Source organism: Chlorocebus sabaeus, chromosome 5, assembly GCF_047675955.1.
Source record: "Chlorocebus sabaeus isolate Y175 chromosome 5, mChlSab1.0.hap1, whole genome shotgun sequence".
Lineage (NCBI taxonomy): Eukaryota > Metazoa > Chordata > Mammalia > Primates > Cercopithecidae > Chlorocebus > Chlorocebus sabaeus.
This window is the reverse complement of record NC_132908.1, coordinates 44,939,130-44,966,586: the sequence shown is the minus strand read 5'-3', so window position 1 is coordinate 44,966,586 and position 27,457 is coordinate 44,939,130. Positions and strand designations below refer to the sequence as shown.

At 46.6% G+C, this 27,457-nt stretch overlaps 1 protein-coding gene across 5 annotated transcripts in view; it reads left to right on the top strand.

Annotated features, from left to right (window-relative positions):
• ABCC12 (ATP binding cassette subfamily C member 12) overlaps positions 1-27,457 on the top strand; it is a 72,148-nt gene that overhangs the window by 7,762 nt on the left and 36,929 nt on the right. For 2 of the 5 annotated variants that reach the window (XM_073015715.1, XM_073015716.1), the window contains exons 1-11: positions 1,740-1,995; positions 4,238-4,393; positions 6,975-7,122; positions 7,408-7,641; positions 9,005-9,178; positions 9,954-10,101; positions 14,095-14,243; positions 17,031-17,138; positions 19,189-19,467; positions 23,627-23,698; positions 26,089-26,213. In XM_073015715.1, the coding sequence (XP_072871816.1) occupies positions 1,877-1,995; positions 4,238-4,393; positions 6,975-7,122; positions 7,408-7,641; positions 9,005-9,178; positions 9,954-10,101; positions 14,095-14,243; positions 17,031-17,138; positions 19,189-19,467; positions 23,627-23,698; positions 26,089-26,213 (1,712 nt within the window). In that variant the 5' untranslated portion in view covers positions 1,740-1,876. Of the gene's footprint in view, positions 1-1,739; positions 1,996-4,237; positions 4,394-6,974; positions 7,127-7,407; positions 7,642-9,004; positions 9,179-9,953; positions 10,102-14,094; positions 14,244-17,030; positions 17,139-19,188; positions 19,468-23,626; positions 23,699-26,088; positions 26,691-27,457 lie in introns of those variants that run through there. The other 3 variants (XM_073015719.1, XM_038008522.2, XM_073015718.1) reach the window with 3 other exon arrangements.

The window sequence follows — 27,457 nt, the reverse complement described above, 5'->3', positions numbered from 1 at the left end:
ATGATGAGCTGAGATCGTGCCACTGCACTCCAGCCTGGGCGACAGAGTGAGACCCTGTCTCTCTTTTTTTTTTTTTTTTTTGGTGGCTCATGGCTGTAATTCCAGCACTTTGGGAGGCTGAGGCAGGTGGATCACCTGAGGTCAGGAGTTCGAGATCAGCCTGGCCAATATGGTGAAACCCCATCTCTACTAAAAATACAAAAATTAGCTAGATGCAGTGGCATGTGCCTCTAGTCCCAGCTACTCAGGAGGCTGAGGCTGGAGAATTGCTTGAACCCGGGAGGCAGATGTTGCAGGTAGCCAAGATCGCCCCACTGCACCCCTGCCTGGGCAACAGAATGAAACTCCGTCTCAACAACAACTTTAAATTCATTAACAATGATTAAAGAGCTTTTCAGCAACTACTAGCTCTAAAACATGTGGGCTTCTCCATCTGACTACAAGTCTTCAGTTTCCACGTTTGGGGATTTATCTTTTTGAGATGAAGACATTATGATTTTCAAATTCTGTTGTAAGAAATACATATATTATTCCAGAGGAGTTGCTTCTTGTAATATAATAAAGCAAGGGTTATTGTAGGTTATTGGAGGAGGGAAGGAACATCAGTTTCCTGTATCCAGAGTGCCTCAGATGAGATAGATGCTACTCATTCTCTATATACTCTTGAGTAAGTCCTTTCTCTCTCTGGGCCTCTGTTTCCTCTTCTGTATAATAAGAAATGTGTAAAAGATTGCATCTGAGGACACTTCCAGCTCTGCCATGCCATGGTTTTATCAGCCACTAGCAACTTGATGGGAATCAGTTTATTCACTACTTCTAGCTATGGAAACTTCCAGAAAGAACTCATGGGAATGTGACCCCTGTTTATATATAATAATAAGGCCCTTGTTTGCAAGTGGCAGAGAACAACTCAACATACCTTAGGTAAAAAAGGAGAATTTATCTATAGAGTATGAGGAAGGGGCTGTCATGGGACCCTAGGGCAGGAATAGAGGGAGGCCTCAGGAAAGGACTAGGACTAGGCATGGGAAACCCTCAGGGATCATGCTCTATGGATTGAATTTAGGTGGCTGGAGAATGGGGTGGCTGGCTTGGGGACTGAATAGACATCGTAAAAAGTGTCCTCTCCACCTGGGTTGTTGGTTTTCATTTGGGGCAGCAGTCACAGAAGTGTGGGGAATGTGGGCCTGTCCAGATGTGGCTGGTCCTGGGGGATGGCTTTGTTGAAGTTCTCTGACCAGTGGGTATCAGGATGGAGGGGATGTGGATGCATAGACTCCTGGGGATCTGAGAGAATCTGAAAGAAGAAGGGGTGTGCGCGTCTGTGTGCACAGGCGTGTGTGGGTGTATGTGCAAGGGTGTGTGTGTGCATGTGTGTGGATGTGTGTGCACGTGTGCATCTGTGTGGATGTGTGTATGTGCACACGTGTGTGTGTGTGCATGTGTGTGTATGTCAGTCAAATTTCACTCTGAGTAATTCTAAGAAAGAAAACCCATTTTCTTGGGGCTCTTTCCCTGGGCTGGGACTCAGCCTTGGTCACTGGGCTGGCTCCCAACCGACAACACACCATAGGGTTTTCTGCTCTCGGCCAACCCAACATGAGAAAAGAGGAACCAAAGGGTCCTACTAATAAGAAAGCCTCAGCGTAGTGTTAAGGGACGTAGCAGGTCTTCTGGCTACACTCCCCTACAAATGTGGAAAGCTCATTGGTGAAAACAGTTCTCAGGGGTCAAAGCAAAGGAACTGATCTGGGTAGAGTAGGGGCTGCCTGATCCCAATTAGACATCTTCACCTCTCAATAACCTTCGCCATTTCTCTTCCATAGAGTGAAAGTGTCCCCAGGCCAAAACCCCAGGGCTCCAGGCTGCCATCAGGATGGTGAGTGAAGGACCTTACCTTATCTCAGATCTGGACCAGCGAGGCCGGCGGAGACCCTTTGCAGAGAGATATGACCCCAGCCTGAAGACCATGATCCCAGTGCGACCCTGTGCAAGGTAAGTCAGAAGAAAGATGGAAGGGAGGGCCAGGGCAGGACCTCCAGGAATGTCCATCAGGAGAGTGGGCACTGCTCCTGCAACCCATCTGCTGCTCTATCTGCTGGTCCTTTTGTCCGTCCACCCATGCACGCATTCATTCATTTATCAACCACTCACTTCCTTGCCTCCTCCTGCCCTTTGGTGAAAAGGATGCAGTAGCTCAGGTTTAAGGAGAGCTTTTCATGATCCAGGACCTGTCCAAGTGCTTTACAAATATCTTCTCGTTTACTCTTCACAACCACCCTGCAGGTACTGTTACTATCTTTATCTGATAGGTGAGGAAACAGGTACAGAGAGGTTAAGTAACTTGCCTAAGGTTTGCCAGGTAGTTTTTGCTTTGTAACAAACTGTCTCAACACTTAGCAGCTTAAAACAGTTGCCACTTATTTAGCTTACAGCTTGATGGGTGACCCACAAAATAAAGCAACGTGGGCTGAGCTCAGCTGGGTGGTTCATTTGGTCTTGACCAGACTTACTCCTGTAGAGCAAGGTGGCTGTGCTGCTGGGGGTGGGCCGGCTGTTGGCTGGGGCAGTGGGGCAACTGGACCCCATGTGTGCTCAACCTCTAGCAGGCTAGCCCAGGCTTGGTCAAGCAGTAATGCGGCGGGCTTCCAAGGGAATGAGTGGCAGCACGCAGGGCTTCTTGAGATTCAGGTTTGCAACTGGCACACCACTTTTTTCACTGCATTCTATTGGCCAAAGCAGATCACAAGCCAGCTCAGATTCAAAGTGTGAGGAAACAGACTCGACTTATTGATGGAATGAGCTGCCAGGTCACATTCCAAGGGATTGGGAACAGATGGGGAGAGAAAATGGGGTCATTTTTGTAATCCAGGATAGAAACTCAGGTAGTCTGATTTCTGAGCTCCCATGCTCAACCTTGTAGCATATTGTATTATTGTATATATTATTAGCATTATGCTAACAATAACTTTATGAAATGCTGCCTTTTCTACATGGAATGAGGCCCTGTGGTTTGTTCTCTGAGCAACAGAAAGCCAAGTGGCATCTCTATAATAAGTGGACACTGTGCTACCTTCTCCCAGCATCTCTGTCTGGGCCAAGGACACACACATTTGAGCCCTCCAAGGTGACAGGTGGAGGTTGGAAGGGAGGACATGGGCTATTATTCCTAGCCCCAGGAGATCTCTAACTGTCCACTTTTTCAACCAGTTTATAATTGCTTTGTGGAGAGGCAATGTGGGGAGGTGCTGAAGGGAATGATAGGACTCTGGAGTCAATAAGCAGTGGGTTTGAACTCCTGTCCCACCACTTTCCAGCAGTAAGACCTTGGGCAAATACTCTAAACTCTCTGTGCCTCGATGTTTTTGTCTATGAAATGGGCGTATAATACTACCCTGCCACCCATCTTACTGAGTTGTTGTGAGGAATATATGAAGTAATCCATGACTGTATCATGAAAGTCACCTTTCAGGGAATTTTTACTATGTGCTGAGCACATAGTACCTTATTCACATGATTTTAGCTTGAATTCTCCCAAAAGCAGGGCCTCAGTCAAGAACTTGGAGGCAAATAGCTTATTTGAGAAGTGATTCCAAGGAGCAAGGAGAAAGATTTAGGGAGAGTGATGCACGGAAGGAGGAAAAGGTAACATGAGGTGTGGCCTCAGTGTCACTGCTGTGAGCAGAGGGGCCTGGATACTACTAGGTCCTTCTAGAAAGTGTCCAGTTTTCCACCCAGAGGATGTCAGGTGGACTTCTATACTCCCCTAGTGAAGTTTTGCCCCTGGGAGTATTAATGCCCCGAAAATCTGGGCAGGAGGAGGAGGAAGAGGAGGAGGAAAAAAAGGAAGAGAAGAAGGAAGGGGAGGGGAAAAAAGAAGGAAGAGGAGGAAGGGAAGAAGAAATGAAGAAGGAAGAGGAACAAAAAAAAAGGAAGCCATGAGTTTTGACTGTTATTACCTTTGTCTTTAAGACAATTTATTAAAACTTATGTAACTTAATTTTGAATATTGACTGTGTTTAACAACTAACTTGAAAAATTCCTGAAAATTTAACAATTGGCTCTCACCAGCTGGCCCCAGCACATCACAGCTAAAAGGGCTAATGAACATAATGAATGCAAGTCACAGCTTCTTAGTGCAGCTGTGGCTGTTACTGTAGTTACAAGCTCAATCCAGAGAGAGAGCTGGGGCAATGACCCCAATGCCCAGAACACTGAGCATCTCTTTTGTCTGCAGGTTGGCACCCAACCCGGTGGATGATGCGGGGCTGCTCTCCTTCGCCACATTTTCCTGGCTCACACCGGTGATGGTGAAAGGCTACCGGCAAAGGCTGACCGTGGACACCCTGCCCCCATTGTCGCCATATGACTCATCCGACACCAATGCCAAAAGGTAGCGGGATTTGCTTGGGTCACTGTATCAGTCCATTTTCATACTGCTAAGAAGAAATACCCGAGAGTGGGTAATTTATAAAGAAAAAGAGGTTTAAAGGACTCAAAGTTCCATGTAACTGGGGAGGCCTCACAACCATGGTGGAAGGCGAAGGAGGAGTAAAAGGCACGTCTTACATGGTGGCAGGCAAGAGAGTGTGTGCAGAGGAATTGTCCTTTGTAAAACCATCAGATCTCATGAGACTTACTACCACACGAAGAGCACAGGAAAATCTGCCCCCATGATTCAGTTACCTCCCACCGGGTCCCTCCCATGACAGGTGGAGATTATGGGAGCTACAATTCAAGATGAGATTTGGGTGGGGACACAGCCAAACTGTATCAGTCACCTCAGGACAGAAGCCCACTCTAAGGAAAGGGTCCCATAAACTCTTTTGTGTACTCCCTAGTTGTGTGCTTCACAATTTCCCCAACATGGAAAATGACACCCATGAGTGAGGGTAACCATTCTCTGAGATTCAGGCTGGACTGCATGAACTTCTTGGCCCAAGCTGTGGGGAGGTGGGAATTAGGCAGCATTAGCAGGGAGAGGGGACTCACTGGAGAGCTATGGCCTGAGGCTCAGGACCCTTCTGGCCAAGCTCCAGCTGGTTTGCAGGGGCACTGTATCAAGACAGAGGTGGCTGGAATCTCACTTTGCCCTGTGCTGGTCAGACCCCACCTGACCAGCATGCAGCTTAAGGTGTCAGGTTTTGTTTTACTTTAAACATCATTACTGGACTTTTATATTACAAAATATATTTAGGTTGATCCTAATGAAACTGCCAATATTTGACAATTTTAACTTGTAAAAATGTAAATGTCATTTGTCCAACCTAATTCATATTCATTATAAAAATGTGAAAGCAGCAGAAGTTTAAGCCGTGAAAGGATCTCTCCCATGCTCCTGCTCTACTCCCTGGAGGCAAAGCACTGTGAAAATGTCAGTGTGGCTCTGTCCAGAATTTTCCTACTCTGATTAAACACACCCTGGGCTACCGTCTTCTTCAGATCAGTACCTCTTCTTACCTCACAGGTCATGTTTTATTTTAGTCTAAACAAAAAATGAAGCATGCTACATAACTGTTGATCATGTTGCTCTTTTCAGTTAAGAATTTATAAAGGCTTTTCCATGTTAGGACAAAGACATCAACTTCATTTTTTCCAGCAGCTGCATTGAACTCTGTGGTTCTGATTACATATATAATATGAAGAATGGGGAAGGCCTGGGAATGTTAGTCATGGCCTCCTAATTGCTTCTAGAATTGTGCTTCTCCTCATTTGTGCCCCGAAGAAATCTCAGCTAGTGGTACATTCAAAAATCTACCTCCTAGAGAAAGTTGCCAGGGAGCTCTGAGGGCAAGGGACTGGACCAGCATCTGTGGAGTGCCGGCTCTCCTCCGTCCTCTCTGACTAAATGGAGTACTTCTCCATTTGTTCTTAATGTTTCCTCCCATCAACCCAGTGTCCACTTAGATCCTTGTCTCTCCCATGCCGTGTTATGCTCCTAGGTGATCTCCTCCACTCCAAAGGCTTAAACACCAAACACACACTGATTCCCCCAATAACGTGTCCATGTCTATCTCCAGGCCACACCCCACTTCCAGATTCTGAAACTGTGTGGCCAGCATCTAACTGGACGGCTGCATTTGGATGCCTCATGAGCATCTTCTATCTAAAACTGGACTTACTCTTGATCCAGGGCCCCAAACTGACACTATTCCTCTCCTCTTCTGCTTTTCCCCATCTCTGTCTCTATAAATATTCACACAGTTGGCCAAGCCTGAAAACTGGGGTCCATCCTTGAACCTCTTTCTCCTTTCCTCCCACATCTCATTCATCAGTAAGACCTGTTGTCGCTCTCTGTCCACTTTTCTTTAATTCCACTGCCACCTCTCACCTGGAGGCTGACAGTCTCCTGCTGCGGTCTCACACCATCATCCATCACTTTCATAGCAGCCAATTGATCTTTTAGATGTGCAAAATGATCTTGTCACATCAGCTTAAAAATCTGTAATGGCTTCCTTTGCACTTGGAGTGAAACCTAAACTCCTGAAGGCCCTTGAGGTTTTCCCTAGGTCTTGTGAAGTCCCCCAAGGTCCCAGTTCCTGCCTTGCTTCCCACTGTCCCATCAGCCCCTCCCCTTTGTGCACCACACTCCTGTCTCTCTGGCCTTCTTCCAGATCTTTGAAATTAACAACGTCCTCGCTGCACTGAGAAGATTTTTCTCTTGGCCTGTCTGTTGCCTCTGCCTTCTTATAAGAGCTGACACTGTGGCAGAGATGGGTGGTAGGCAGAGGAAAAGAAGGCCTGGCAAGGACCCAGATGCCACAGACATACCAGCTTGTGTCTAGGCATTGCCCCCTGCCCTTCCCAAATCCCACCTGCTCAGGAAAAGCAGAAAGCTGAGCTGGTGCTGGAAGGTACCACTGCCAGGGAGGTGGGCTGTGCTGAGCACCCTTGCAAGAACGTGCCCAACAGCATAGCTTCAAACAGCACATAGAAGTGCCAATCCATTTTAAGCTTCCGTTTTTTTATCACAGATTTCGAGTCCTTTGGGATGAAGAGGTAGAAAGGGTGGGTCCTGAGAAGGCCTCTCTGAGCCGCGTGGTCTGGAAATTCCAGAGGACGCGCGTGTTGATGGACATCGTGGCCAACATACTGTGCATCATCATGGCAGCCATAGGGCCGGTGAGTGGGGCGGCCCTTCCTCCTCATCTGCTAGGTCCCCAGCCTAGCAAAGAATGCCATTAGTTACTTCCTCTACGAGCTGGTGGGTTTAGTGCATTGTCATTATCTGTGTGCTCCTTGGGGGCGAATTTTCATAAAGTGAATCCTTGTCAAGCACAGCAGCAGCCACCAAAATTAATTAAAAAGTTTGCCTCCTAAAGTCAGCTTGCTGGCATGATCTGAGGCCTTGTATGCCAGCCTCAGTCCTCAGTGGCCCTCTCTTCTCCCCACCATGCTGTTTTACAGACAGTTCTCATTCACCAAATCCTCCAGCAGACCGAGAGCACCTCTGGGAAAGTCTGGGTTGGCATCGGCCTTTGCATAGCCCTTTTTGTCACCGAGTTTACCAAAGTCTTCTTCTGGGCCCTTGCCTGGGCCATCAACTACCGCACGGCCATCCGGTTGAAGGTTGCGCTCTCCACCTTGGTTTTTGAAAACCTGGTGTCCTTCAAGACATTGAAGCACATCTCTGTTGGCGAGGTAAACTGGCTCAGAGGAGTTTAATGTTGGAAAATGAGTCCCGAGTAGTTTGAGTGCATGTGAGATGTGGGTCCTGGATGGAGCACCTGCCTTCATTGTGCTTGTCTGTGACCTCCCCTTCATGTCCCATCGCCTGGCTAAGTGAGGGGTGGAGATGCAAAACACCAGAGGAGTTCCAAGACAGGAGGGCTCGGTTCAGGCTGGAGAATTTGGAGAGACGTCCTAGTTCCAGTGGGAACAGGGCTCAGGGAGACTTAATCCAGTTGCTTTGATGGTCTATGGGGACAGTGGAGCAGTACTGAGCACACTATAGGCGTTTAATACAATGGATTGACTGATGGCTCCAATAATCCCGATTGTGTAGCACAGGGAGTGCCAAAGCCACAATGAAGACCATGCCTGTTGGACTTCAGAGCTGACATTTTCTTAAGCTCTTAATCCTTGGCAATAAAATCCTTAACACTTATCAAAAACAACAAACAAACAAACAAAACACACACAAACAACAACAACAACAACAAAAACTCCCTAATCAAGGGAACCCCAGGTGGTGTGGGGTAAGATAAGAGACTTGCTTCTTTCTTACAGTTGCTCTTTTAGCAAGCTCAAAGCATTTAATTATGATTAGATTCAGTTGCATACAGCAAACCCAAAATAACAGCGGATTAAACAAAAGGAATTAATTTCACTCTACATAAAAGGAATCTAAAAGGGAATAACACAGGGTTGCCACAGGAGCTTCCAGCTCCTTCTGCCTTTATCACTATCTTTGCACCTGGCTCTCACCATGGTTCAAAAGTAGATGCTAGAGACCCAGCCATCCCAGCCACGCTTCAGACAGGTGGTAGGAGAAAGAGGAACAGAAGAAGGAGTGCCTTTCAGGTTGAGGTGACTCCCTTTAAGATTTCATCACATATGTCTCATTCTACACTTTGACTTACATCTCATTGCCCTCAACATGGACACATGGCCACACTCATTCCACAAAGAAGGCTGGGAAATGTAGTCTTTTCTGGGCCCATCTCTTCCCTGAAGAAGTGGAATTATCTTCACAAGGAAGGCGGAGGTAGAAGGAGGTGGGAGAGATTGTGTAGACAGCTAGCAGTCCCTCCAGCATGCTCCCAGATGGTAACATTACACTTTGTCTTTCTGCATTGAGATGATCAGCCCTACAAGACCGGCCTCTCCAAAGTGGTACCAGAACCCATAAAACTCATCATATTGGTCCCCAGTGACCCCTTCCTGCTTTAGAGCAGTTTTTCTCCTTTCTCCCTAGATCCCCTCGGCCAGACTGAAAGCCTTCATTTAAAGACATGTTTGATTGACTCTTCCAAAGCCTGAACCCTTGCACTTTTCTTTCCAGGTGCTCAATATACTGTCAAGTGATAGCTATTCCTTGTTTGAAGCTGCCTTGTTTTGTCCCTTGCCAGCCACCATCCCGATCCTAATGCTCTTTTGTGCGGCATACGCCTTTTTCATTCTGGGGCCCACAGCTCTCATCGGGATATCGGTGTATGTCATATTCATCCCCGTCCAGGTAATGGCAGGCTTTTGCGCTTCTAACTGCTTTATATTTGCATTTCACACACTTTCACTGAATTGGGTGGAAGGCTGCATTTCTGGCTCATGAAGCCTGTGCCCCATTTTGTACTCACAGATTTACTTCCTTTGGCACAGGGTAGTTTTTGTTTGTTTGTTTTTTGTTTTGTTTTTATTTAGTGACAAGGCCTCGCTCTGTCACCCAGGCTGGAGTGCAGTGGTGCAATCGTAGCTCACTGCAGCCTCAACCTCCTGGGCTCAAGCAATCTTCCTGTCTCAATCCTGCCAACTAGCTGGGACTACAGGTGCATGCCACTGTACCTGGCTAGTTAAAAAAAAAAAATTTGTAGAGATAGGGTCTCGCTATGTTGTCCAGGCTGGTCTTGAACTCCTGGGCTCAGCCCATCCTCCTGCCTCAGCCTCCTGAGCAGCTGGGATTACAGGTGCAAGCCACTGCACCTGGCCACAGTGAAGGCTTTAAAAAAATTTGAATTTGAATGCTCTGGGAAGTGGAATGCCTCTTCAATTTGTCAAAACCCCCAGCACTCCCCTTGCGTCCTGGCAATTCATGCCTTTCTATCACCTGCCTGACCCCCGTGTGGTGTCCCTTAGACAGCATGAACAGCCACAACTCAAGGGAAGAACTTGGCTGAGACTCTCAAGCCAACTTCCTTTAGAACTTTTCCTGGCACCTACACTCCCATCTCTGGATTTTTAGGCCAGCTGCAACTCAGCAGTTCTCTCTGAAAACAGTGTTTGTACCTTGATTTCAGATGTTTATGGCCAAGCTCAATTCAGCTTTCCGAGGGTCAGCAATTTTGGTGACAGACAAGCGAGTTCAGACAATGAATGAGTTTCTGACCTGCATCAAGCTGATCAAAATGTATGCCTGGGAGAAATCTTTTACCAACACTATCCAAGGTAGGACAAGAGTAGCTGCTTAAAGAACCACTTACCTTGTAGAATATGCTCTTCTAAGGTTCCCAGGGCCAGGCATTCCAGAAGGAGGCTGAGGGGACCCTCTGAGCTGCTCTGCAGGTCAAGGGATTTTTCAAAGGATTATGGAGATTTAATAATAGAGCCAGGCATCTGGGTTCTGGTGAACCCAAGGGTGAGTGACATATGGTTTCTGTTTCCTGGGGCATGTGGATCCTGGTCCTGGCGAGTTACCTTTTATAAAAATAATTCACTAAAATATTGTGAGCAGGAAAAAAGCTGTCTCCAGCTATTTCCTTGACTTAGAAGACATCTACACACACATACGCTCACACACAGGGTTACACAGACCTCTTTGCCTGCAGCAGCGCCCCTGTGTTTGGATGGTCCACTGACTCAACGCTCCTTGGGCAGATACGAGGAGATGCATATGTTTTACTTTTTTTAAAGCTGATATAGAAACTATTTCGATCAGATATAAATGCAAATCTAATTGCAGGGACATTTACATAATTGCTGACATAGACTCAGGTGGTTCACCAGTTAATGATCTGAACCACTGTTACAATTGACTCTCTGGATGGACAATTACACTTTTGCACCAGCATGGAACCAGGCCAAAGCTGTGTATCTGCACTCTAGGGAGTGGCTGTAGAGCACCTGCTTCTGAGCTGGCCAAAGGAAGTGCCCCAGGTTGGGACCCCAGCAGCACTAGGGGACCCCCTTTGAAGACCCTGAAACACATCCTCACACTCTGAGTTCACGTCAGTGCAATTTAATTTGATTTGATTAAATTTGTTTCCATATGATTTCAATTTAATTTAACTTGTCAATTTAGTTCAATAAATATATATCAAGTTCCTACTGTGTGCAAGGCCATGGGAGCTACACAAATGAAATGGAAAAGGATTTCTGCTTTTACGAGTAAGGGAGGATGAGATAACTTAGCTCAAAAATAGCCACGAGTTTGTTGGCTCTACCTTCAGAGTATATCCGGAAGCCATCTGCTGCTCTCCATTTCACTCCTACCCGGTCCAAACCAATATCCTCTCCCTCCTGGACTATGACATCTAGGCCCTGCTCCTGCCTTCCCCCTCCCTCCTGCAATCCACTGTGCACTCAGCAGTTAGAGTGACCTTTAAAAAATGTCAATCAGATCCTGTTCCTCCTCTGCTGGAAAATCGTGGCTTCTTATCACACTTAAGATTATTTGAAGTTAGGTCTTTGGAAGGAAATCCAAATTCTTTCATATGGCCTGTTTGGTCGGACATGATCTGAACCTTGGTGACCTCTCTGACATTATCACATTCTACCTTAACCTTAGGAAACTCAGCTCTAGTGGTGTCTGCCTTAGTTTGTTTCTAGAACCACACGCCACACTCGTTCCTTGCACTTGCTGTTTCCTTTGCCTGGAGTGCGCTTCCGCTGGATGTTTACAGTGACTTTGTCTTGACTTTAGGTCTCTTCCCAACGTCCAGAGAGGGCTTCTGGGCTGCAGTTCCAAGCATCTCCATGCCCTACCTCTCAATCACTTCATCCTGCTCATTTCTTTCAGGTCACACAACACAATTTGTAATTACTTAATTGTTTATTTCTTTATTGTCTATCTGCCCCACTGGAAGAGGGCCGAGACCCTGCTCACTCCTCTATTCTCCAACTACAAGTGCAGCACCTGGCATATAGTAGACATCAGGTTTAAATGTCTTGAGTGAGTGAACACAGGAATTCGCGTTATTCTATGGGGGAAGATGGGGAAAGTGCCACAGGAGAAACAGAGATGCTCCATGGAGGAGCACGCTGGGTTGGGGAGACTGGGAAAGGCTTCCTGGCAGAAGTAACTTTCAGGTAGGCCAAAGGGATAGGACGGATTGGGACGTACAGAGAACTGGGGAGGAGGAGAGGCCTGGAGGTGGAGATAAGAGGGTGCTCTTGGGGACAAGGGGGTGCTAGATGTTCTTTAGGGGAAGGGCACCTGGATAGCAGAGCTTGGATCCCAGGAGAAGTGGGCTGCAATTCTGCCCCGATCACTGAAAAGGCAAGTTACTAAACCTGCGAAGACAGTTTTCTCTCCTGTCAAAAAGGCATAAAATAGCAGCCTCTCTCTCATCACGCAGTGGTGAGGATGCTCTAATGAGAAAGTGCCTGTGAAGTGTTGAGCAGAGCACCTGGCATGTAGTGATCACTCCATTAGAACATCTAGGGCTGTCCTATGCAGATGTGAAAGAGCTTTTGCAGAGGAGGCTGGAATTGGGGTTGAGGACAAGAAACAGCAGGTGAAGGCGGCTTGAATGTAATTTGTGAGCTCTGCAGTGCCATGGGCATATTCTGGACTTAGGTAAGGGAGAATACTCTTGAGTTTTTGTGTCTATTCTTGGGACACCAGGCAGGTGCCTTCAGGCCAGCACATGTGTTTTGTTTCTCCCCTGCTGTATAGTATTTAAAAACGTTTTTTCAATTAGTTTCCAACATTTTAAAGTAGGGAGATGTCTCCCAAAAATCCAGACCCCTTGGGAGGATTGCTTGAACCCAAATATTTGAGACCAGCCTGGGCAGCATAGGGAGATCCCATCTCTGCAAAAAAAGTTTTTAGAAATTATCTGGGTATGGTGGTCTCAGGTATTCAGGAGGCTGAGGTGGGAGAATCACTTGAGCCTGGGAGGTCGAGGCTGCAGTGAGCTCTATCATGTCATTGCACTCCAGCCTGGGTGACAAAGCAATACCCTGTCTCAAATATAAATAAATAAATAAAAATCTGGACCTCAGACTTTGAAATGGTGGATGATCTGGTTGCTATTGGACCGAACTGGGGCCTGCTCATCTGGCACAGTAAGGCCAAATATCCACGCTGAGGCTTTGCTACAGGGGAAAGGAGGGCCTTTATTTGCTGTGTGCCAAGCAAGGAGAATCAGGCAGTTCATGGTTAAGACCTGACCTCCCCAGTGGCTTGCAAGCAAGGGTTTTTAAAGGCAGGGGTCAACTTCAGGAAAGCAAAGTTACAGGCAAAATCGTAACTCATACATGGAGATTATATGTTGGTTTGGCCTGAAAGGGTGGGATATCTTAAAGCAGGCAGCTTATAAGTCATGGGTAGATTCAAAGATTTTCTGATTTGCACCTGGTTAAGGAAGGGAAGCTTTGTCTGAAGATTTGGAGTTAGCAGAAAAGAGTATTGGATCTGGCCGGTGGGCATGACCTCCTCCAGGCCCCTCAGGAAGAAATTTAGAACAAAAACTGCAGTCAGAGTTCTGTCCTCAGCTCCCCCTTCTCTGAGGTCTGTGTGCCAGTGGATCAATTGGATGGGTGTCCGGGTTTTCTGAAATACAACTCAGGGACATATGTTAAGATATAATCCTTAGTTTCCATAGGGAGCCAAACATTCTTGTGACTCTAACTTCCTTGGCTGTTGTTTCAGGCTATTGTTACCTTCTTGCTTATCAAGTTGCTCATTTACTTCTCAGGGTTAGCTGGGTGCCTAGAATTTCCCTTGAAGGAGCTCAAGATTTTCCTTTGTTTCTATACTTGCAGTTGGTGGGGAACAGGCTCGTAGGAGAGGTCCCTGCTGCATTTCATGGTAGCACCAGCCTCCCCTGCACTGAGAAGGGGCTGCCCCTTTGATTCTCCTCTCCATTCCGCTGCGCTGTAGAGCCCTGCTCTGGTCTTCCCTCCCCTCTGGCCCTACTCCCTTCATTGATGACACTTGCCTGGCCCTTGTAGGCATCTGAGCTTATGACTCGTGACACAACCCTCAGGGCTGGAAGGGACTTTGGACACCATCCAGTTACGGCAGCTGACAGGTACCGAGCTGCGAGTACCTGCTGGGTTTGTGCCCAGGGCTTTCTGTGGTTCCTTTCATTTAAACTTCAAAACAGGACTCATGAGGACTCATCTGGAAGAGGACCAAGTAGGGCTAATACATTTCATAATGCTAGCATTCAACATGCAATATGAGACCACCTTGGACTGTGTTCTATTTTGCAGATATAAGAAGGAGGGAAAGAAAATTACTGGAAAAAGCTGGATTTGTCCAAAGCGGAAACTCTGCCCTGGCCCCCATTGTGTCCACCATAGCCGTCGTGCTCACATTCTCCTGCCACATCCTCCTGAGACGCAAACTCACTGCACCCGTGGTAAGAGCTGGCTTCAGATTGGGCCTCTTTCGCACCCTGACCCCGGGAAGTCCCAGATGGGAAGCCCTCCCTACCGTTGCTCAATACTGGCATTGGGAGCATCCAATCACAGCAGGCCACAGGATGCAACTTCAACTCCAACTTTTTTTTTTTTTTTTTTCTCTGAGACAGGTTCTTACTCTGTCACCCAGGCTGGAGCACAGTGGCATGATGTTGACTCACTGCAATCTCTGCCCCCTGGGTTGAAGCAATTCTCCTGCCACAGCCTCCTGAGTAGCTGGGATTACAGGTGCCTGCCACCACCACACCTGGCTAATTTTTGTATTTTTAGTAGAGACAGAGTTTCACCATGTTGGCCAGGCTGATCTTGAACTCCCAACCTCTGGTTGTCCACCTGCCTTGGCCTCCTAAAATTCTGGGATTACAGTGTGAGTCACAGCGCCGGGCCAACTCCAACTTTTAGAAACAAGTGCTTTGGCTGACAAGGCGCCCAGGAGAGCCTGGCAGCAATTCTTATCACGTCCATGGCTGGGCAGGGGTCATAGTTAATGTGGGAATACAATTTTAAGTGTGGGGAAAAAGATGGAAACCAAACAAGCAGTTGGCTGTTTTATTTATTTACACTACAAGAAGGAGAGTTTGAGAAAATTTTCTCGGAGGGAGGAGGTGTAGGTACTGGGAGAGGCAGTGGTGTTGGGGTCAGAGTCTGGGCTTAGGAGCCTGGTCAGCCTCGTTTAAATCCAGACTCTGCTACTTAGTAGCTATGACTTATAGCAAATCATTGAGCCTCTCTGGCCTCGGTTTTGTTATCTGTAAATGGGACGATAATAACCACAATCAGCGCTGTTGTGAGGACTGAATCAGTTATTTCGTGTAAAGCATGTAGAACCATCTCAGGCTCTTAGGTCCTATACAAGTGTTAGCTATTCTTCTTAACCTTGATTCTCATCTGGGCCAGGCAAATGAGGATTGAAAGCCTTAGAGGGAAAGCTGGGATGAATGTGAGATGTTCAAGTTCTTTACAAGGGGCCTGGACATCCAAAGATAAAGAAATGCTGAGCTACAGGGAAAATGATTCCTGGCTTAAATAAAGAAAAAACCAGCTAAGTATTAAGCTAAGTAGTTGGAGGAAAGTCAACAAAGACAAGAAAAAAATGAGAGAGAGAGAGAGAGAAGGAAATAAGTAAGTTCGTAGAGGAAGAATTGCACCTAAAATCAGGGACCTCACGGGGGAGGAAAGAGGTAATGTTTGCAAAGCCAAAATGGGCTTGCTGAGCCATCCTTTGTGGGACCCATGACTGCCCTGTGTTTAATCCCATTATTGCCCTGTGTTTCTTGGTGAGTTGCTTTTATTTTCTCTGGTTCTTCAGCAGGCAATCACTCATGCACAGTTTACTTTGACACACTTTAGGGCCTTCAGCCCAGCTGTGAGCCCAAAGCCAGATTGAATGGCAAGGATACACCGAGGCTGCTCTATTATTGTGACTTTCTCTGATCCCAGACCAAAAGGAATACTGTTTTTTTTCTCCAGGAGCATATCAAGCAAATCAAATTGAGTGCACGTAGTTCATATTTTCTAACATGATAGTTTAAAGGGAATCTATACCAAAACCAAATTTGCAAAGCTCTGGGTCTTTTGGATTCAGAACTGATTGCAGTCATTTCCTCTGCTAAGGTGATGTCAGGAGTCCGTCAGCTCCAGGGTATTCAGTCACATCAGGCCACCCATGTGCTGTGTCAGCCAGGCCTGGGCTTCCTGAGCCAAGGTGGAGCTTTGGGACCTGGAAGAACTGAATTCCCTTTGAGGATGTATTTAGGACCAGATGTGATAGAAGCATCTTTCATTATCTTCTTAATGAAGGGACTAGGATTAGTTGAAGCCTGGGGCCCTGTCCATGGGGCCCATTTAACAGCAGGCAGGATCACTCAGGATTAGATGAAGAAAGTTGTATTATCAATTTCTTAAATGGGTAGCTAGGGAGAGGCTGCTAATTACAATTCGGACAGATGAGAAGATGAAATTGGAGAGATGAAATCATGCACCCCTGGGGCACCAACCGAAGGGAGAAGGCTTGTTTTCATTGAGGCTATAGAATATCAACCACCTACTATGCAGGGCACAGCAAGGAAGGCCCCGTGAACAGAGGTGACTTTTTTGTGGGGGAGGATGGGGGGAACCAGAGTTGACCAAAGGCTCTCAAATCTGGCCTCATGTGGTGCATGGGGAGGCAGGGCATGGAGGCCAGGTCCTGGGAACAGGAGAGTGAGGTCACCCTCCAGCTTCCCCCAGGTGCAAGCAGGTCTCTCTGGGGAGCTTCCAGCCCCATCCCTGAGGCTGTGGTGTGGTGTGTAGCGTGAAGATGATGCTCTAGCTCCAAAGGGTCAGATGCCTCTGAAGAACTGAGAGCAGGGGGTGCTTTAGGACAGTCTGCATGGGCTTTGAGTGAATAGTCTAGATTCAAATGAGGATGCAGTGTGGATGGAGATTGCCAAATGTATTCTGTTAGTGGCCTGCCTCGGACCTCTTCCCTTCTGAATCAACAGAGACAAGGGGATATACTTGCCATCGTTTTGGTGAAAATCCCGAAGCAAAATAGATTAAGATGCTGCTGTCCCCAACTGGCCAACCCATGGTTTCTGAGCCACGAAGTGAAAAGATTGTTCCTCTGTGCATTCCAACGATGCCGCCATTTCTCATCTGAGCAAGTTTAATACACATGTGTTTAACAGTTTAGAGCCAAGGTGACTTCTCCTTCTAAACCCTCATACTTCTCTTTTGTTCTTCAGGCATTTAGTGTGATTGCCATGTTTAACGTAATGAAGTTTTCCATTGCAATCTTGCCCTTCTCCATCAAAGCAATGGCTGAAGCGAATGTCTCTCTAAGGAGAATGAAGGTATAACTAACCCTGGGTGAGTAGGGAAGAGAGATCTCATTTTGGGGTGGGAAAATGCTCAGATATGTGGAGTCTATACCAACCTGCTGGAGAGCTGGGTCACTTGTTGAGTTGACACTGGGAGGAGGGCATCCATTCAGAGTTAGATGAATAAATGTGTATGAAGGACAGAGCAGGCAGAGTTTTATAGGTTGTCTGTAGGAATGATGAGATAGAGTCTCTGTACATGAAGAAGATGTTCCTGACCCTATTTTCCTTAAACAATCTATACATCCTAAGTGTTCCACAAGTGAGGTTGGTTTTGTACTGAGTCATCCTCACTTTACCTAGTTTGTCCTTTGATGGGCATGGTGATGGAAGTGATGAAGAGGATGTTGGGGTCCCTACAATAATGCACTCATTTAGTCCCTTTATTCCTTCATTTATTCACTCATCAAAGATTTACTTTGTGCCTCCTATGTATAAGACATGGGAAATGCAAATATAAGGAATAGAGAGGCTTTGTCCTCAAAAGCCTCTGTTCCAGTGTGGGACCAGGCACTCTAAGAATCTCTATACATGATAAGGATATAAGCAACATTTGAGAAGGGCAAATAAAGTGGTTTGAAAGTTCAACTGAGGAGAGGAAAGGGAAGAAGGGCATTTTTATCAACACAGAAGCTTGTTCAAACATCTATGAATTGATTGAATGATCTTATTCACCCAAGTTGGAAATCCGGAAGTCATTGTAAGCATCCTGGTTCATGCACTCCTCTTTTCCCTTACCATACACATCCAACCAGTCAAGAACCCTGTTAAGTCAACCCCTGATTATGGTATTCTCTCCATTTTAAGGGGTGCCATTGTAAGATTGGATTGGAAGGTACACTGTTGAGTTATTACTCTTTGAACAAAACATAAGAACACCATCACATTAATTACATGTATTATGATATCAGAAAAAAAGTAAAGGTGCTTTTTAGACTAGATAAAGGGTGGCATTTCTTGACTCCTCAACCTTCACTCTGTCCCTACTGGCATTGCTTTCAATCGAGGCCTCCCTCATCTCTCATCTGATTAGTGCAGTGATTTATGGCCTAACCCTTCTTTTTCTAACATTCTTCTCAAGTCCATGTAGCACTCAACCCAAAGAGAGCTATTAAAATACTGGTCTGATTACCAATACTCATTCTCACCTGTTCAAAATCCTTGAACCCTTGTCCCCTCCAGGCTCTCCATCTGTGCATTCTCAGTTTTGTGTCCCCCTCCCTTCCCAACTTGAACTCTGTGCCTCAGTAATCCTGAATTGCTTCATTCATGCCGCCACCCCAACAAACCATGCCTTTGCATGCTCCTTGCCTTTGCCCATGCTGGGCCCTCAGGTAGAATGCTGCCATCCTCTTTCCCTTTGTCATCTCTGCCTGTACAACACCTGTACAGACCCAGCTCAAGCACCAAGTGCGTGGACCTCGAGAATGAGAAGCCAAGTGTCCCTTCTCTGGCAGTCGCAGTGCTTTGTCCTCATCACATTTTACAGAAACAATCCGTGCATGCTCTCATCTCCCTCCAGACTGTAATCTCTTCAAGGACAGGAACTGTGCCTTATTTATATTTGCATTTCTGCTTTTACCCCAAAGTCTGGCACATGGTTAGGGCTTAGCAAATGCTTCGTCGAACTGGACTGAGTGGCCTAGGAAGAGGACACAGCAGAGATTGAGCATATGACCTTGGTTTCATAAGCATTTAGTGCCAAGCAGTGAAGTCCACTGCCCAAAGACTGGTAAGACTGACTGTCTTGGGCACAAGGGTGAAATGTGACTGGGATCAGTATTCTCCAATGTGGGTGACCCACATAGGCCTTGTGGTTAAAGAGGCAACTGTCCCAGATAGCATGAGCTAGTGGACTATTTCTGCTGCAGCTTCTCCTGGGGGAATAATTTCAGAACCTCTTTCCTGGATGTGCTGGGTTAGAATGGCCAAAATTGTGATTTGGGGTCATTAGGAGATATATTGGGATGATTCTTGCAAATGGATGACATCTGCTCAGTTAATTTTGTCTCTTTAATCTTAGAAAATTCTCATAGATAAAAGCCCCCCATCTTACATCACCCAACCAGAAGACCCAGATACTGTCTTGCTTTTAGCAAATGCCACCTTGACATGGGAGCATGAAGCCAGCAGGAAAAGTGACCCAAAGAAAGTGCAGAACCAGAAAAGGCATTTATTCAAGAAACAGAGGTCGGAGGCATACAGTGAGTGGAGTCCACCAGCCAAGGGAGCCACTGGCCCAGAGGAGCAAAGTGGCAGCCTCAAATCGGTTCTGCATAGCATAAGCTTTGTGGTGAGAAAGGTAGGTATGTGTTGCACAGGTGTGGCCTACAGCCCTCCTCCTTGTGTTGCATAGCTACAGCCTTCTCCAGGTCTGATACAGTTCAGTTAGAGCTGAAGGTGGTGATGGGATGTCTCTAACCAGAGTCCCTGTATTTTTCCCCCAATTTTAAAACTACGTACATGAACATTGGAGGCCCTGTCTCCAAGTGTGGAGAAGACGGTGGTTATATTCGTTCTGATCTGCAGTACTTGCCTTAGAGTCAGTTGCAATTTTGAATGAACAGTCCACTCCAGGTGGCTAGGCTTGAACTGACTAGCTTTCATAAATCCTTTTAGATTTGTTCTCTTTTTGTGTGTGAGACAGGGTCTTACTGTTTTGCCCAGGCTGGAGTGCAGTGGTGAAATCAAAGCTCACTGCAGCCTCAAACTCCTGGGTTCAAGCGATCCTCCTGCCTCAGCCTTCCAAGTAGCTGGGACTATAAGCATGCATCACCACGCCTGGATAATTTAAAAATTTTTTTTATTTACCAGGAGAAAGAGGGATAATTTTTAAATTAATTTTTTTTTTTTGATAGAGATGGAGTTTTGCTATATTTCCCAGGCCGGGCTCGAACTCCTGGCCTCAAGTGATTCTCTGTCTTGGCCTCCTGGGTCAAGTGCTGGGATTACAGGCATGAACCACTGCTCCTGCCCTAGATATGTTCTTAATTTCACATTGGAATATTACGATAGATGATAATGACTGATAATTTTGAACACTACTGTTTACCAGGTACATAATAAACTCACTTAACCACCCCAATAACTAGGCATCATAACTGCCCCCACTTGATGGTTGAGGAGCCTGAGGAACAAGAGGGTTAAATAGCTTGCCCAAGGTCACATAGCTAGCAAGTGGCAGGGGAGGGTTTCATATCCAGGGCACCTGGCCTCAGAGTCTGGGCTCTTAGCCACCAGGAAATACTCCTCTTGTAAAAAGCAAACTGAGATAACAAGCAACCCAGCTAAGGGCTAAGCCAGCCAAGCCAGCCAGAGTCTGTTTGTTGTTCTCTCCTCTCAAGATTGGGGGATGGAGATTTCAGGCAACGCTGTGGATTTAGGGAATGTTTGGCCTCCTCCTGCATCTCCTGCATGCATCTCTTTCTTGCTCTGGGAACTCAGCAGCACACCCCCAGGGTGACAGTGTTGATTTTGCTGCAGAGGCCTCAACATTAATCTTGTGCCTAGTATTTTAATCTCTCATCCTGTTGACTCACTCTTTCCCTGTGCCAGAGGTTCTCATTTATTATGCAATGTCAACCTCAATAGCTGGTATGAGAATGGTACCTCTTGTAGCTAACAAGGCTGTCTGCCACAGATTCATTGGAAACGATATTTGGTTGGCTGAGTGCAACTGAGCTCAGATTTCAGTGAAGTCCCACTGAGTGCCACCTATTTGCCTTCTCGCCACTCTCCCCGTGGAGCACCTGACTTCCCCCACCCTGCCTTCCCATTTGCCTCTAAGAGGCCTCCGTGAACTTTCCGTGTTCTAAGGACGCTGCTTTCTGGCCACGCAATGGCTTTGCTAATGTGCTATTCCATATGTCGGTGACTCTGGAATTCCTGCCTCAAGATGCGGTCAGTGTTTTGTGGAATAAATTGAAGATACAGTGGGGGCAATGCAGTGTTGCCTCTGGAGCCTGGGGGACCGCAGTTCCAGGCGCAGCCACTTCCTAGCTTCTTGACCTTGGACATCTTGCTGAAGCTCCCTGAGCCTCTGTTTCTTTACCTGCACCATGCATTTCATAGAAGTACCCATTTCACAAGGTGGCAGGGGGAACTCAGATACCACATAAAAATGCTAAGCCCATAGTAAGTCTCAGCTGATGTTAAGTATGATTGTTGCCTTTTTCTTTAACAATTATGCCCAGCTTAAGTGCTGCCTTCAACTGTTCTACATTCAGGACGTCCAAGTTTTTCCAAGTTTAGCTCCTCCTCAATTCCATCAGACTGGATCCTCCATGGGGTCAGGGTTTTTTGGTCACAGTTATGTGCTTATCCCCAAGCCCAGCCCCTGGCTTGAAGGTGGCCAGCAATGTTTGTTGGGAGAATCATCAGAGGATACAGGCCTCATGGATTTTCTGCTAAAGACAAGGATGAATCTAGAAGGCTTCTTACTTGGCCCCAAGAAGTGGACAGGACACAGAGGGCAACCAAATACCTGGTGAGGCTGCATCACATCTGCGGTCTCTTTAATGCCCCAGTTCCTTGAAGTCATTTTAGGAAAATTAAATAGATCCAGCTTCATTTCATGAGGCAGGAATTCCAGAGTCATCGGCATATGGAATAGCACATTAGCAAAGCCACTGCGTGGCCAGGAAGTCCTTAGAACACGGAAAGTTCACGGAGGCCTCTTGGAGGCAAATGGGAAGGCAGGGTGGGGGAAGTCAGGTGCTTCATGGGGAGAGTGGCGAGAAGGCAAAGTAGGTGGCACTCAGTGGGACTTAACTGAAATCTGAGCTCAGTTGCACTCAGCCAACCAGATTTATATCCATGTGGGCTCTGCAAGGGCAGGGAGGCATCTGTGTGGATCACTATTTTATCCCAAGGTGCCTGGGATTCAGCAAAGACGTTGTTTAAGGAGTTATTGATGACAGGCAGCAACTCTCATGTGCTGAGAGTGGCAGACAGGGGATGTGCCTTTCTGGTCTAGCTTGGGGTGGGAAAAAAGCCATATTTGGCCCCATATTTGGCATCTTTGCCCTAAGGGGATTGCAGGGAGCAGGCCTACATGAGAATGTTCTCGGATGCTCCAAGTGCAGTATTGCAATATCTGCTTGAACACAAGAGTGGGCATGCTTCCACATCAGTCTCCACGTGGGCTGTTTGCCTGCAGTGATTCTCCCCAGATACCCTATGGCACCCTTCCTCACCTCCTTCAGGTCTTACCCAACTGTCACCTGTGGCAGATGCTGTCCCTGCCCAAGTGCCCTGGACCTCTAAGTGTTTCCTGGCCATCTTCCAACTGCCTTATCCACATCTGTGCCCAAGGGCTCTGCACACCTCTATAAAGACCTTCACAGAGTAGAGAGCAGCCCTCAAACAATGACTGCTGGGGCATCAATACCCCACCTCCTCTGCCATTGGGTGGGACAAAGCTATAGTCAGTTCCCCAGAGTTTCCTCCAGTTTCCCTGCAGGGTTGAGTTCCGTTTGCCTTCTGTGTAGGATATTCTGTTAGGGAGCTGACCCAATAGGCTGCCCTTGATGGGCCACCTTCCCTTTCCTGTATCACTTCTCCTCTTCCCTACTGGAATTTCCTGCACCTTCCAAATGACAGTGTGACTTTCATTCAAATCCTTGATTCAAGATTTGTTTCTGGGAAAACTCAAGCTAAGACATCTACCTTTCCAGTAAGGCTTTCCTTGTATCCCCGAGCCTCTAGCCCACTCCCTGTCTCTTTCCTGCTTTATTTTTCTCCATGGCAAGCAAATATGTGCCTGCCCCACATTTAATTTGTCTTGCTTCCTGTCCATCTCCCCCTGACTACAAGGTAAGTTTCATGAGGGCAGACGCAGGCCATTGCCTGTTGTGTTCATTGCTGTTCTTGCTGGTGGTTGGAACAGTGCTTGGCACATAGCAGGCTCTAATAATGATTTGTTGGTTGAATTAATAAATCTAGAGCTGTAGAATGTTAGAATAGTGTAACTTCTCAGTAGTTCTAGATTGAGTTGTTATGGTGGAGGATTCCATAAAAAAAAGATTTTTGAAAAGCCCCTAGATCTCCATACTTCAAAAGGTACCCTAGTCCCCCTGGGTTATACAACCTTTTGCATCTCATTAGATTTGCTTTTCTGGAGTCTGAGCACAGAATAGCCTTCATGTTCAAGGCCTGTGGCTCCCAGACCAGCACAAGGCTGTTTCACACCAGTGATCTTACATGATTTCTAGAAGTCCTCTGGGTGCTTGGTTATGCCACACAAGGGAAAGCACTTAATTAAGACTTACATTCCTACATCCTCCCAGGCTGTGTATATGCGGGGCTGGGGTGGTGTGGCTGCAGCTGCCATGCCCCAAGCCAGCAGTGACCCATTGTTCTCCGCCTGGCCTGACCAGCATAGTTTGAGAGCAGCACCTTTGGGCCAGACCCTCTAAGAAGTGGGAGAGAGTGACTGTGTCCTATCTCTCTTTCTCTGGCAGGGGAAGATCTTGGGAATATGTGGGAATGTGGGAAGTGGAAAGAGCTCCCTCCTTGCAGCTCTCCTAGGACAGGTAAGCTGTGTGATGAATGCTGTGAGGATGGAACATTAACATGACAATGAAGTGGCTCCCTTCTGGTCAGGTGTGGTGCCATGAGAACAGTGGACCTAGCAGATGGCCTCGGTTGCACTGGACACTGTGCATGTGGTTCACGATCATTTCTGGGAGGTTAGTGCGCTCAGTAGCTCCAGGCCCCTGGGCCAGATGAGGCTGAGTTTTTCACAAACTCTTAAGTTTGCCATTGAGGAGGTCTATTGAATGGTGATTGCCTCTTTGCCTAAAGCTCCATCTTGGTCAAAGGAAAGACGGGTCCTTAAACCCATGGTTTTCTCCATGACTTGGGCTGCCCTGATTTAGAAATGCCAGCAAGGCAGCTTGGTGTGGAAGGACTTTAGAGTCAGGAGCTCACAGTGACTATAGATGTATTTTATGCCTGAACTAAAGCAGCTCGTGCCCCCAGCTTCTCTGCAAACCTTGGGGTAGGAAGAGGGAGGGGACTTGGGTCCTTGTCCCTTCTCTGCTCCTTCTAGTTGGGTGACCCCAGGGAAAATGGCCAAGCCATTTGTAGTTTTTACAAACCTCTATGTCACCATGGCTTCTACGTCGCATCCCACATGGATAAGCTTTGTGGGAAAAAAAATGCTAAGTCCTCTTTCTCCCCACTCTGCTGTTGCTAAAGGGAAGTTTGTGAAGCTGGGATTGCCTCTTTCAGGAAGAGGTCAGGGTACTTCTGAAGAAGTGGAGATTCCAGAATAGGGTGGTGGTGGGATGTGTCTTATGAGTTTTAATATGAGTGACTTCTTTTGGCCTCAGTTGACTCATCTGTAGAAAGAATGACAACTCCTTCCCTTCCTGCAGGCGGAGGTGGGGGCTGAATCAGATGAGTTCTTGAGGTCACCCACGCTCTTAGAGTGTGTGCCTCCATGATGAGTCAGCGGGAGCCATAGAGGTGACTCAGCTCAATTCCCCACATAATCATGTGAATACTCTTAATAGCATCCTACTGCATAAGAGATGACCCAACTTCTGCTCGGATAGCTCCAGTGATGGGAAACTCAACATGTCACAGCCAGTTCCCTTTTTGGAGAATTTTGATGTATATTGGAGTGAAATTTGCCTCCTTTTAATTTCTATCCTTCGGAAATTTTGAGATAACATTGCATCTGTCTCCCACGCAACCGTGGTGGGATCAGGCCCCTTGCTGTGGTCACTGGGGAGGCAGGGGGGCACTCTGGATAGCCTGGGTTCCCCAGCTGTGTCTGCCACATGCTCACTGCTTAGCCTTGGGCAGGTAACTTAACCTCTCTGAGCCTCATAAAACCTCTTGGTTTCGTTGTCTGTAAAATGGGGCTAAGGAGAGTTGTGGTGAGGATCGAATGAGATTATGTAAGCAATAGTTGACTATAGGATAATTTGCAAGGCCAGTCATGGTGATAAACATCGAACATACTCTTAACTCAGTGCACGGAATATACCCTACACATTAAAAATACTATGATTATTATTGTTATTATCATGGTCTCTTCTCCAAATTGAATTCTCTGTCCATTGCACAACTCCTGAGGTGAAATGACATCACATCCTTTGGCTGCCTTGGTGACTCTCCTCCTCTGCCCCTGGACCCACTGCCACTGCCCTGTGAGCATCAGCCCTGATCACTGTGGCCTGCCCCACGTGTCCCTTCTGTTGATAGCTTTGAACATTGCATCCCCACTGTCTACCGTTGTGTATTGGTTGCCCCCATGAGGGGTCATCTTAAATGAGCGTATGTACTCAGGGTCACAAACTGGAGCCCATGCATAGTTTTAATTGGATTGCCGAATGCTTTAAAAGTCCAAAGATTTCATGGAAAACTGGATCTTTGACTCCTCTTGACAAATTAGAAAATCCTGCCCCATCAGGTCTGCATCCTTTCATGGCACCAACAATGCAACTGAGTCAAGGCTGCTTCCCGAAGATGGGGTGTGCGAAGGCTAGCACCCACAGCCGTGCAGGCGGTGCCCTGCTCCCAGGGCCTGGCTGAGCAGGGTTGGGTCCAGCCAGTGCACCTGGAGGAAGGGGAGCCTCTTGTGAAGAGTCTGTTGAGAGAACACCCTGTTGTAGTTGGGGCCAGGTGCCATGTGCACTGGGAACAGCCCTGGAGTCCAAGCTCTCCCATTTGCAGCAGAGCTTACCACTGACTCTTTTCAAACATTCCCTGCCTGGCCCTGTGCAGGTGTCTGACTCTGAGATTCTCCATCTGCATGGTTGGGCTTTCTGGTGCATGGACAAGACATCCTGTCGATGCTTTTGCACCTTTGTAACCAATACTTGTGGAATAGGTGGGTGGCAGGGTGCAACGGGCACTCGAGGAAATGTCTTCAAGGCTTGGCTCCTGAAGCTTCTCTGGTTTTGTTGTTCAGATGCAGCTGCAGAAAGGGGTGGTGGCAGTCAATGGAACTTTGGCCTACGTTTCACAGCAGGCTTGGATCTTTCATGGAAATGTGAGAGAAAACATACTCTTTGGAGAAAAGTATGATCACCAAAGGTAATATTAACTTTTAAAGCAGGAGGCACATTTGTGTTTGGTACACACTCTCCTACAGATGCTGATGCTGTTGGTAATGACTGCTAAGTGGATTCTGAGTTTAATGAATTCCCATTAAACATTCATCAGATCCACACAGGCACTGGTTTTCCTCTTCCTGAGCCAAGCGTTAAGGAGAGGCAACTTCTGCAGACCTGTGACTGCACACTGGGAAGAGGATAGAATCGGTACTTCATTCCCAGGGCAGAGGAACATATGTTCCGAGGTTCTCTGCAATAGGGCATATGTGGTCTGACTAGAGAAAAATGAATCCAGCAATTTTGCTTTAGGCTGAGTACCCAAAACTGCTTGAAATCATGAGCAAGTATGTAATGAGTCAGCCCTGACATTATTAATTGACATCAGAGCTATCAGGATATATTATCGCTGTTAGTGTCCTCAGAATGATCTAACTACACAAAAACAAAGCTCAACTTATAACTACTCGATTTACTTTGAGCCATCAACTTTTTAATATTATTTTATTTTTTAAATGGACATAATTACATCTATCTATGGGGTACACTTTTGTGTTTTGATATATGATGCTGGGGGAGAGAGGAGTGAGGGGAAAGGAGAGATGTTGACCAAAGGGTACAAAGTTTCAATTAGACAGAAGAAATAGTCATTAGTGATCTATTGCACAGAATAGTGACAATGATAAATTTTAATGTATTGCATGTTTCAAAAGTACTAAAAGAGTATATTGTAAATGTTTTCAACAGGAAAATTATGAGTATGTATTTGTAATAACTGTAGTATGTAATGAACAGACAGCAATTTGGGGAGAAATATTTTCTCTAAGAACATTTCATAACTCATTAATACCGTGATCACCTTGGACATTTCTATAGTTATTCTCTCCCTACTTCTGAAATGTTCGATTTCTTCTAAATTTTAATTTTAGATTCAGGGGGTGCAGCTTTGTTACAGGGGTATATTGTGTGATGCTGAGGTTTGGGTTTCTACTGATCCTGTTCACTCTCTAGTGGACATAGTACCCAATAGGAAGCTGTTCATCCCTGTGCCCTCTCACCCTCCCTCCTTTTGAAATCCCCCCACCTCTTGTTGCCATCTTTATGTCTGTGCATACCCGAGGTTTAGCTCCCACTTATAAATGAGAACATGTGATATTTGGTTTTCTGTTTCTGTGTGAATTTACTTAAGATAATGAAGTCCAGCTGCCTCATGTTGCTATGTGATTT